Consider the following 12,767-nt stretch of genomic DNA (forward strand, 5'->3'; position numbering starts at 1 on the left):
CATCAAGATCCTTTCCAAATCTCAAAGTCCATGATTCTATGAGATTGTTTACATAGATGACATCCAGAGTAAACTCAATGCAGACTAAGATTTTCCTTCCATCCAGCAGTTCTTATCATTTTTACAAATGTGTTTAGGAAGTATACTCCCTAAATCCAAACGGGAAAATACCTTCCTTCATAATACAAAGAATAAATGTAAAACAAAAATTAAATGAGTTTCTTACATCCATCAGCAAGGGAAGACGTGTAACCCTCTGCATGGGGAGAATGAGGAAAGAGATCATGGGTAAATTCCTACACTCTTCTTGGGATTCAATCCGAGATAATACTTCCTTAAAAGATGGATTAGTTGCTCTGAGAAGGGGGGAAAAAGAAAAACAAAACATTTCAGAAAAACAAAACATTTGCTATCCATTTTTACTTTATCTCTTCAAATAAAAAGCCAAATAGGAATATGTACATGACAAAGTGAAACAGTCTTTCAATCACAATGAATTTTAAAATCTAAAATCCCCACAATCCCATAATTAGTTAATTTTTAAGACAAATAACACAAAGCACAATTTTATGGAAGCTTTCATGGGCTACACATCTAGGGAACTCCATAGCTGACCACAAAATGCAAACAGTCAGCAGAGTGGTACCTTTGAAGATACTCATGGAGATTACCACAATTCTCAAAGTAAACACTTCCCTCTCCCCCACTTCTTCTAAATTAACACCAGCTAGGCCCATTTCCTAACTGGTCTCCACCTAGAGGTGAATGCATTCCATTTACACTGGGAAGAATGACTTTTTAAAGCAACTCCTCCCAAATTTGTATTTGCAGTAATATAATACTTCAATCCATAGTTTTACTCCTGCTCCAGAGAACCAATATAGGTGAAGAAAGAAGATGACTTAAGAGCTTTAGGCAGCTTCAGGCTTTTGATCCTTTTACCATCCCCATGACAACATTTCAAAGATTGAGATGCACTCAAAGGTCTTTCTTTTAATACTGTGTATCCTCGGTGCTAAGTACAGTGACTGGCACATAGTAGGTCTTTAAGAAATGCTTTTTAACTAGCTGATTGGTCTGTCCTACAACTGGAGAAAGAGGCCAGGAGAAAAGCAGAGGAGAAGAACCTACAATCACATTTAACAGACTATGAGCTACTTGAAGGCACAGACGCAGGCATTAGTTCTCTGTATAAATGTTTGCTTGATGAATGCATGGCTACTAATGAGTCAGGCTTTAAGATTTCTCAACATATACGTATTCTTTTATCTTCATAAAAACTCTGTGAGCTAGATGCTACCATTAGCTCTGCTTTACAGATAAGTAAACTGAGCCCAAGAGAAAACAAAACTCAAAAGGGAAGCATTTTATAGTGCATAGAGCAGTAACTTGGACACTTATAGTTGTGTGACCCTGGACAAGTCACTTGCATTTTCTGGGCCTCAGTTTCCTCATCTATAAAATGAAGGGGTTAGATTTGATGACCTCCAAATTCTTTTCCAATTCTCAGTCTCTGAATCTATGATCCTATAAGTCAGGCTTGACAACTCATAAGATATCAGATTACCTAGTCCTCTTGTTATGACCAGGTGAAGATGGCGGGGAGAGTTGGGAAGTAGGGGTAATGCTGATTATGAGAATTTTTCCTTTGAAAAATAAAAAAGAACAATAATATCCCTCATGAAAGTCCATTAAAAATTAACGTGAAAAAAATAAAGTGAGAAATTTCTGGCATAATAGATTAAACAAAACAAAATGAAAGTTTCCAAATGAAAGCTTTCTAATTCTAATACTAAAGCTGAGACCCAAAGCAAGAGAGAGAATGCATCTCCCTCCCTTCTCCCTTTTCTGTCAGACTTGGTTCATGTATTTTGCTAAACTTCCTTCCGTCCCTTCTCATCACTCACCTTTCATTTTTTATTCTTACAAGGAATGACTCTCTTGGAAGAGGACAGACAGATATACTCTGAAATAAAGGTGGTTCTTTTTTTAAGTAGCATTTTTTTTAAGACAGTAAAACTTCATTTTTTTTGATCTGCTTTGAACTGGAATAATGAATTTATAATAAGACACCACCAACAAGTTTATCTATGAGATTAAAAAGTAAACCATTTTTACTTTATTAGATATAGTATCAACTATTTTAAGTGTTTTTTTAAAGGATTTAAAAATATAAACCACATTCAGCAAAGGAAAAGAGATATGATACCATGAAAGAAGAACTTGTAGTCCAGATGCCTGGGTTCAGAATCTTGCTCTGACACTTAAAATAAAAAATCCTTTTTTTTTTTTTTTTAATAATTTTTTCCTCAAATTACCAAAATATCTATGGAATTTTAAGCTTTCTCTTTAGCATTACCTTCAACAAAACATGGGGGTTAAGGGGGTCAGGAGAGGGGGAGGGGCACTTAGACAAGTCATTAGAAATAAGGTCAGGAAGTGTAGCAATTGATTTTTCATGGAGAGCTTTTCAATTATTTTTGGAGAATCTCTTTTTTTGAGTATGGTGGTGGTTTGAGGCTGATTCTAGCCCTCCCCCAACCCAAAGACAACTTTCTGCACATCAAGGGCAAGAACCCACCTTCCCTACCAAAAGGGGCTCCTTTATCTCTATGTAGGGCCCCTGCAAGATAATCCTGACACCCACCCACTGCACACACCTGGTCTTCATGGAAACTTGCCAGAGCACTGTGCTGTGGGAATCCAACGCCCAGGATCCTGGGAGAGAGTATGCAGACAGATTAGTCCTGGCAGCACTCTCCCCAAAATGGGGCTGGAGGCATGTGCATCTGAGACTCAAGTCAAGGGACAGAAGCCAAAGTGTGGCAATGCTTCCTTGTGCAATCATCACCAGGCCCCTGAGAGTAACATGATACAAATCTTTGCTAAAGAATTACAGGAGAGACCTAGAGTGAGGGCAAAGCCAGAGTTCTCATTAGCTGGGCTAGCAGGAATTATCTGTTTACACGTGTACAAACGCACAACTGAATCATAGGCAGAACTTCCTAGGGAATAACAGAATTTCTTAAAATCAGGAAGTGGTTATTTTTCCCCATTGCCTTCTATTCAAGTCAACTAAAGTGAAACAATATTTTCCCCTAAGCCCATGAAACTGAATATAAACTATTGGAAGAGAAGCGATTGATCTGTTCGTCTTGGCTCTAGAGCAACAGATATAACAGAGAGACATTTACGATGGAAAAGAAAAAAACATATAAGGTCAGAAACCTGAATTCAAATTCTGCCTCCATCACTTGTCTTTGTGTGACATTGAGCAAGTCATTTAGCATATCTGGATTCAGGTTTCCTCAGTGGCAAAATGGGGAAGTTGGCCTTAATGATCTCTAGAGCCCTATCAGTTCTTTTCTATGAGCCCATGACATTGAAGAGGGGGCAGCTTCAGTCAACCATAAAGAATGAGTTGTGAAAATTAGATGATCTAAAAATATACTGGACTTTTTGAGAGGTAATGCATGGGCTTCCCCTTCTCAGAGAAAAGACTACAGGACCACTCCTTCAGAAGTTATAGAAAGGATGGGTTAAACTACATGGTCCCCAGGTCCCACAGCAGAAAGGACAGGGGACCAGGAGTCAGGACATCAGGGGTGTTGTCCTGACTAGTACTATTTAGAATTGCTTCCTCCACTGCTGAGGTCTTTGTTTTCCATTTAGAGAATGGGTGGGGTGGATTGAATGATTTCCAAGGTGTCTCCTCACTCTAAATTCTGTGATTCCATAATATATTATTAGAAACTATTCTCCTTACTCTCTAGATCTTCTACTTGGACATCTTTTCCTTACTCTCTTGCCATCTCACAACTACCCAAACTCCTATTCTAGAATCATGCTCACTTGATTAGTAAGTACCTCTCAAACCAAGCCATCAGAAAGAGTTCCAGCCAGGCTTCCCTTCATTTTTGACTTTGCCCCTCCTTTGCCCTTATAGGGGAACCTTTTCTTCTGCCATGTTCCATCCAGTTTCAATGGACCATGAACCATGACCAAAGTGACTTCATTGTTTCTGGATGGGGCGTGCTAATTTACTCCCCCAAAGTCCCACTTCCCATTCCTATAACTTTTCAGACAAAAGTGCCCCTTTTGATCACTGTACTTTATCTCCCCCAGAGGAATATAATCTCCTAGATTATGGATTGTTTTTGCTTTTGGTAATGCATCCCCAGCAGTTAGCATAGCCTTTGGCATATAATAAGGATTTAATCAATGATTTTCCATTCATCCATTCATTTGCGTTTCACACCAAGAGGTGGATTCTAAAGCAGACAATTCTAAAACCAGTGTAGTCCCCTTCACTCACTTTAGGCTTTTAAAACTAGACCAGTGTTTTGCAAATCCAACAAATGTTACTTACATTAATTTTTGTAGAGTTCGTTGCTGATAGACTTCATTTGTACAGTATTTTATATATGGATCAAATGTGGATGTTGTATGTTTTTCTACAATGTCACTTATGTCATCTAGGAAGATATTATTTTGATGTCTTTCTTCTAATTCTTTAAAGAATCTGTGAAAATAGAAATATTTACATTTTACTTTTTTTTAAAGTTGGCACATTTGAGAAGTGATAATATGCATTTTACAGACACTGAAAATTTCTTCCTATGATATCTTAGGTGTATTTGACAAAAGAATCTAAAGAGCTGGGAAATCATGGAGAGATTTGGAAAGGTGAATTAACAGAGACAATACGCAACTTCGGACTAGCACGAACAAATACAGAATTTAGAGCAATTTCAAAAATAAATGACCAATTCCAGGCTTATGCCACAAGGAAGTCAATGTCAGAGCAGGCACCACACGCATCTAAAGTATTACTAGCAGCCCTGTTCGTTGTGGTAGAAAATAATTAGAAAGAATGTAGGTGTCCTTGATGGAGGCTAAGTCAACTCTGGCACTTGAATATAACACAATATTATAGTGTCTTAAGAAATTATGCATATGAAGAATTCAGAGGAAAATGCATGAGAAAATTGGTATAAACTGATGCTGAGTGACAGAAGTAGAACCAGAAAACAATATACACAAAGCCTACAGCCATGCAAACAGAAAGATCTAAAGAAGCAAACTGAATATCAGGTAATTACAACAGCCAAACTTAGTCCAGCACAAGAGATGCACCTCTCTCCCTTCTTGGCAATGGAATATGTGCATGGGTGGGATACTCCATCAGGACATATGGGCACTTCTCCCAAAACTGAGGCTTAGAGAATTCCCCTGGGCATTGAGATCTAGATGGACATGCTAGGATCACACAGCCAGGAGGTGTCAAGGGCAGGGCTTGAATGCAGGTCGACCTGATGGCCAGGCTGATTTTCTAGTTAACCAATAAATACCTAAGTGTATACTGTGTGCCCAGGATCACATTAAACTCGGAGCATCATACAAAGAAAGGCAAAGAGTCCTTGTAATCAAGGAACACACTTTCTGTTGTGAAAAGAGACAAAAGTGGAAATAAATGATATGCATACAGGACATATATAGAGCAGATGAAAAGCAATCTCAGAGGGGAAGACACTAGCAGCTGCAGAGGTTCTGGAAGAGACCTGTTGTAGAAGGCCGTATTAGACCCATGTCTTGAAGAAAACTTCAAGGGGAGTTTTCAGGAGAAACAAAGAGAATTCAGGGAGGGTAAAAGGCAAAAAGTGAGAAGGAAGAGCATGGCAGGCTTGGAGAAAATCCACCACAAAGACACAGAGAAGGAAGATAATGTGAGGAACAGGGAATCCCCAACCACTGGGCCAGCTGGCCTCTCATTATGGCACATACACACATGGCCAGAAGCAATTTCATTATGTATAAGAAATCATTTTCATCATTTTGGTCACCTTTATGTACCTTATGATAGGTAATGATACACAATGGCTCCCTATAGTCTCCAAAATCAAATACAAAATACTCTGCTTGGCATTCAGAGCCCCTCATAAGCACACAACATACACCCGTCTCTTCAATCCAGTGACACTGGCATCCTGGCTGTCACATGAACAAGACTATCTCTCAATTATGGACATTTTCTCTGGCTGTCCCTGCCTGGTAAGCTCTTCCTTCTCCACTCTGACTAGTGACTTCCCTCCTCTCTGGCTTCCTTTAAATTCCAGTCAAAACCCCACCTTCTCCAAGAAGCCTTCCTCAACCTCTCTGAGTTCCAGTGCTTTCCCTCTGTGAACTGTTCCCTATTTATTACGTATATAGTTTGTATATATTTGCTTGCATGTTGTCTTCCCCAATAGATTGCAATCTCCTTGAGGGCAGGAGATATCTTTTGCCTCTTTTTCTATCTTCAGAACTTGGTCCAGTGCCTGGCATATATATGTGCTTAATAAATGTTTACTGATGGATTGAATACTATATATTTATGCACCTATTATTATGGATGTTTATCATTCCCCTCTCTTCTGTTGTGAGGGTTTGGAAGACTAAAAGTATGCAAAACCTTGTAACCTTCTAATGACCTAGCACAGTGCCATGATTCATGCATGACTGCCATTGATGGTGAATCAGAATCCTTGGAGTGATTTTTATTTTTCCTATCAAAACTCTATCAAGGTTTGGAAAATGATGGCCTGTGGGCCAGATTCAGTCTGCCACCTATTTCTGGATAGCTTACAACCTAAGAATGGTCTTGACATTTTAAAATGAAGTAATAAAAAGAAATAAAATATTAAAATGTAAAAACCTTTCTTAACTTTGGCCCACAGGACACAGCTTGCTGGCTTTTTTTCTAAATGATCCTAACAATCTATAAGAACTCTTTAGAATGGACATAACACTAGACCTTGTCTCCATTTTCAAGACTGTACCATCCAATGTGATGGACACTGATCTCCACCCAATGGTACGCCTTCATCCTTCTAGCCATTTTTGACTTAAGGCCCAGGTGTAGTTTATGTGTGGTGGAGACTATTTAAAGATCAGCTTATCAAATCAAAGTGCACCTCATACTCAAGGTTGACCTTCAGTCAAAAAGTGACATCTAGTCATGTCCAAGCTCCCATCGGCTCGCTCCACCTGTTGCGTGTTTCAAGGATCCTTTCCACTCCTGATGGTCTACATAGGGCACCAGCCAATGCACAAAAGATTTGACCCTTGGTTTAAAAGAAAAATCAAACACTTCATCTATTCTTCAACTCTAGTCTTCTTGTTCTAAACTGTGAATGCAATACTTAACACTTCAGGGCTGTCCATATAAAGTCAACTGCTGCTTGCTTCTGGTTTCCTCCACACCTGTGTCTACTCCCAAACCACGTCTTTCTCCCACTCCCACATGTGTCAACACTCTCCTACTCCAAGAACAGAACAAGAACAAAAGCATACAGAAGCAGGGGCTCCATCTGGCTTTTGCTCATGCATTCCATCTCTTGTTTCCTTTTGTAGAAGCTGTCAGTCCTGACTGGAACGCATTTCTTCCTCACCATAAGTTCCTAGAAAACCTAGTTTCCCACAAAGGTTAGTTCGAATGCAATCTTCTACAAGAAACCTTTCTTGATCTGATGAACTGTTGGTGTCTTCTTCCCCCAAATTACCTTGCTTTCGCTTATAGATTTTGTACGTATTATATCTCCCCTAAACTTGAGCTCCTAGAGGGCAGGAACTGTTTCAATGGTATCTTTGTATCCCTAATGCTAGCAAAGTGTTTAGCACACACTAAGTGTGCTTGACTGTATACGCAAGTACTGTTCACTGGTGTTAGGGGGGATATTTACAGGTGATGTGAGGCAAGAGATCAAAGGTTGCATTGGAAGGTTGAAGGTGACTAGAAAATCCTTTCCTAGGGATCTCCCTAGAATTACTCTGTCCTGATACCTTTTTGTTTACCTGGTAGAGAGAAAAAATGGCTTTATAAATGTAAACCAGGAAAGACAAACATATTGCCAGTGGAAAAGATGTAACAATTCTTTTCTAAATATATATTTTCTGCTGGTATGAGGATGTCTTTGCCCTAGGCTTGGCTTTTAGCTACCAAAGGAAAACCCCAGCCCATGCTTCCCAACAGGCACCATAGGCCTCCTGCCATCTTCTTTGTTGCCATGGGCAATTCCATATCATTACATATCTCTTAAATGGTGTGTCATGACTCCAAAGAACAAACTAATTTTGATTCTTTTGGTTTTCAGACATATGCAGAATAGCTATAAACCTTATTATTAAGCTTCATGTGGTTTAAAAGATAAACCCTTAGGGGAATGAAATAGTAGATAATTATTTAGTCATCAGCTGTTTTTATATGTAAAATTTTCAGTTATGGATATTACAAATACATATATTAGTGGCCAAACTCTCCTGCTAAAGGAATTTTAAGTACTTGTCTCTAGTTCACTACTAATAACCAGAAAGAATGCAGCTAGCACACCAAAAGCAACGGTAACTTGGCTTTTCTCTACCTAAAAGGAAATTTCATTTACTAGTACAAAAGATTTTCCAGAGTATGAAATAGAAATTAGGCATCAATGAAATAAGTTTTTTCTGCTACTTATCTAATTAAAATATAAACCAAACCAATCCTAGTCTACTTCATTTGAAACACTACAATGAATAAAAATCTTGGTGCTGAAAGAATCTAGACATATTGGTAAATTCATGTTATCATGTGATCTGTAGGAAGACAGAGAGAGTATTGCTGGCAAGAAGGAGTTATTATTTTGGAAACCAGGAATGATGGAGATTTAGGCTAGAGTCTATTATCCAGGCATTTGAAGAGGTCTGCAGATAAAATCTAAGTTAGTTTGTAAAAATCTTTGGCTTTTTGGAAAAGCAAATAAGTAAAAGAAAAAGAAAAAAAGAAAGAAAGGAAGGAAGGAAGGAAGGAAGGAAGAAAGGAAGGAAGGAAGGAAGGAAGGAAGGAAGGAAGGAAGGAAGGAAGGAAGGAAGGAAGGAAGGAAAGAAAGAAAGAAAGAAGAAAAGGAAAGAAAGAAAAGAAAAGGAAAGAAAAAAGGAAAGGAAAGGAAGGAAGGAAGGAAGGAAGGAAGGAAGGAATGAGGAAAGGAGGGAAGGAAAGAAGAAAAGAAAGAAAGAAAAAGTGACTAGTAAACAAACAAATCCAACAAACAACCAATAACCACTGGCTGATTCTCCACTCATAAAGAACAGGGCCTGAAAGCTTCATAAAACCCCTCCATATAAGAGCAACAAACAATCACCTGGTGGATTTCCTGCCCAGTAGCCACAAATTGATTAATTAATTCCCCTAATATTCCATTCTCCAAGAATCTCCAATAGCATGGGGCAGGAAGGGAACCTGCAGGTCTCAAAGATTTGGCTGGAGAAGCACAAGGTCTGATGTCTTACCATTCTGTAGAGAACAATGAATGGCACAGGTGTGCTAAAGGACGCCACCTTGATTGTCTGAGAACCAGCCTAGCAGAGTTCCAAAAGCATCATCACTGGGTTGACCTCAGGATTCTGAACTCTGACAACAGCAGATCAACAAGACCAGTTTAGGAGGGACTGCTTTGTTTGTGGTCTTAGCATCTTCAGCACCTAAACACTACGTCTTACATGAAGTAGACATTAAACAAACACCATTGAATTGAATGGAATGCACTGCATAGTTCAAGGGGGTGGAGAATTTGTAATCTGGGTCAGTGCCCACACTGACAAAATCAGGAACTCTTGGAGTTATCTTGCATATACTTATATGTGTACAAATACAGATCTTTTATTGTCTCCTCCAATGGACTGTATGGAAAAGCAAGTTGTGTATAGTGCATTTGCAGTTTCATGTGTAATCATCTTTTTTCTTGTAATATGTTATGAAAAAATTATAATGCTATCTATATGCAGAGAAAGAACTGATAAATAGAAGTACGTATAGAATAATCTTGTGTGTGTGTGTGTCTGTGTGTGTGTGTGTGTGTGTGTGTGTGTATCTGGGGGGTGGGGAAGAAAGAAAATAAATTTACATGACAATTTTGCTGTATATTTGAACAGAATAGCAAGTTGTTCGTAGAGAATTTACAGTTTTGTATACAATGAACTTTTTTTTATAGTACTATGTTATGGAAATGCTTGCTTTATTCCATAAATTAAAAATAAAATAAAGAAGAAATATTATATTTTATAAAAGGGTTATTGGAAATTTCCTCAAAGAAATGATGGGCACTTCAAAATTAGAAGTCATATTATCCTCACTTCCTTCCCACAGGAATCTTGGACTCCCTTATCTCCCAACCACCCTGAGGTCTGAAAGGTGAGCTCCTTTTATTGTCCATCGATAGGCCTCCATCTAGAAGGGTGCTGGTAAATTTTTAACAATCAGCTCTCCAAGAGAAAAGAGAAAAGGCTGCAGGGCATACTTTTAAATTCAATCCACATTATTAACTTCTCAATCACTTGCTTACATCTAAACAATCAATAAAACAAGAAATCAGGCCTTGATCTGTAGCATTTAGCTATTTCCTAGGTGTCAATGCTCATGAAAATTTAACAATCTGCTGGAGAGCTGAGATCAATTGGGTCTAGCACACCACTGCCTCCTCCTCCCTTCCTGGCCACCAGCTCTAAGTCATAGCACAGTTTAAGTAACCCTGTCTCCCTCTCAGATTCTTTTCATGTGTTGTCTTCCCCTTCAGGATGTAAGTACTTGTAGAACAAGAACTTCTTGCTTGTACTGGAATCTCCGATATTTGTTTATATTTGTATCCACAGCACAGTGTCTAGCAACTAGTAAGCGTTTAATAAACGGTCGTTTTATCTATCTATCTATCTATCTGTCTGTCTGTCTGTCTATCTGTCTGTCTATCTCTCTATCATGACAAATTCATTTCATATCAATCAAATGCCTTCAAAGGCTAACCTGAAGTTATCTGATATTTGAGTTTATTTAACCAAATAATCCCATTGCAGTGTAAAGAGCACTGAGTTTGGAGTTACAGGAATTGGATTTACGTTTCAAAGCTGTTCTGACAAGCCCTTTCTTTGGGCCTCAGTTTCCTCTTCTCTGGAGATGAGGGGATTCAGTGAGAGAAATCAATGAGTGCTAAGTCCTTTCCAGTCCTTGTGCTTTGATTTCATCTGATCCTCTCCTAATAATACACAGACTTGTTGGTGAGTCATTTCAGGCTTGTCCGACTCTTCGTGACCCCGTTTGGGATTTTCTTGGCAGAGATATTGGAGTGGTTTCCATTACCTTCTCCAACTCATTTTACAGATTTAGAAATTGAGGCAAACAGGCTTGAGTAACTTGCCCAGGGTCACACAACTAGTAAGTGTCTGAGCCAGATCTGAACTCAGGAAGGTGAAACTTCTTGATCTAGGCCTGGCACTCTATCCACTGCACCATCTAGCTACCCGTGGACTTCATAACAGATTTACAGTCAATTTTCAACTACCTATTTAATAAAAAGAGAATACAATACCTGCAGGCATGAAACGGATAAGACAGACATTCAATCCCATGTAATTAGTTGTGCTCTACCACTTAGGCTCCATATGACCTTAGGCAAGTCATCTTGTCCATGTCATACAGGTTTCTAGGCCTTGGTTTCCCTATCTTTCCAATGTTTTACTAGATGACATCTAAGATCTCTTACTGCTCAGGCTTCAAATCTTTTATATTATTTCCTGGACCCTAGAAAATAATTCTATTACCCAAGATCAGTTCTTCTTCTAACTTCATATTAGAATTAGCAATGTAACCCTGGAAAACTTATTTACATTCCTGGATCTCAGTTTCCTCATCAGTGGAATAAGGGCATTGGTCTCAATGACCCCTAAAACTTATTCCAACTCTTAACCTATGAACTTATGATTCTAGCTCAAGTCTGTGAATACAGGATTATTTAAACATGGATATGCTATAAGCCAAGCATTTCAGTCTTTTCCACAAAGGCTAACTGAAAAATAGACAAGTATGGATTCTCCTTTACTTTCTACTTCCTACTCTCTAATAAAGGAAATCAATCTTTTTAAGAGACACCAACTTCTACAGAGAGTCTTGAAAGCCTTTCCTGACTTCCCCCACCTGCCAGCCTCCCCGACAAAATGGCCTCATATTTATTTATTTTGTATATAATCACGTGCATATGTTGTCTAGAGAGAAAGTAAACTCCCTGAGAGCAGGGTCTGTTTTACTTTTGTCCCTAGGACCTAACATAGTATCTGATTCAAAATTGGTGTCTAATAAATGCTTGCAATGGATTAAGTGGGTCTATGATCCTATGACTGAGTCTGGTGTCTTTTCCCAGTACCACATAGCATCTGGATTTTCCAGAGGTCTACGGACACTCCAGGCTTTGCTTTATTGCTGGAATTATCTTATAATTAGCTCAGGCATATAAAAGGCTTGGGAGTAAACTACCAAATTGTAAGTCTGTTATTATGTTTATGTCTTAGAATTAAATATGCAAATTACTCAATTCAGTCCTTCATTAGAGTGCTCCCCTTTGACCAAGCCGTAACAGTCTCCATGTTTCTCCAAGCACCATGTAAACTTTACATAGATAAGACATTCTCGTACAGATTTATTTCAAGTCCACCTTCAGCTGCCCTGCAAATGTGCCAATATCATCACCATCAGCCTGCTGGTTATGTCATTCACAGTTATTTCAGAAATGAACTTTCCAATCAATATCCAAAAGGAATTCCCAAACAATTCCATGTCCAGTTATAACCCAATACTACCCCTCACACAGTGCCTGGCCCATAGGAAGTGTTCAAAGAATGACTGCTTGATTGATTGGAGGGACAGTGAATTCTACATTGGAAAGAGAAAAGACAGCTTCAATTAGGCAACCAAAAAAAAAAAAAGAGGG

The 12,767-nt window shown here is 38.7% G+C and overlaps 1 protein-coding gene across 2 annotated transcripts in view; it reads right to left on the reverse strand.

Annotated features, from left to right (window-relative positions):
• The window catches only part of ARHGEF26 (Rho guanine nucleotide exchange factor 26), a 131,639-nt gene that overhangs the window by 48,744 nt on the left and 70,128 nt on the right, over window positions 1-12,767 (reverse strand). For both annotated transcript variants that reach the window (XM_072618679.1, XM_072618680.1), the window contains 2 exons: window positions 4,370-4,522; window positions 227-356 (listed from right to left, as the gene is read on the reverse strand). In XM_072618679.1, the coding sequence (XP_072474780.1) occupies window positions 227-356; window positions 4,370-4,522 (283 nt within the window). The remainder of the gene's footprint in view (window positions 1-226; window positions 357-4,369; window positions 4,523-12,767) is intronic.

Source organism: Notamacropus eugenii, chromosome 6 (assembly GCF_028372415.1).
Source record: "Notamacropus eugenii isolate mMacEug1 chromosome 6, mMacEug1.pri_v2, whole genome shotgun sequence".
In the NCBI taxonomy this organism is placed as follows: Eukaryota; Metazoa; Chordata; class Mammalia; order Diprotodontia; family Macropodidae; genus Notamacropus; species Notamacropus eugenii.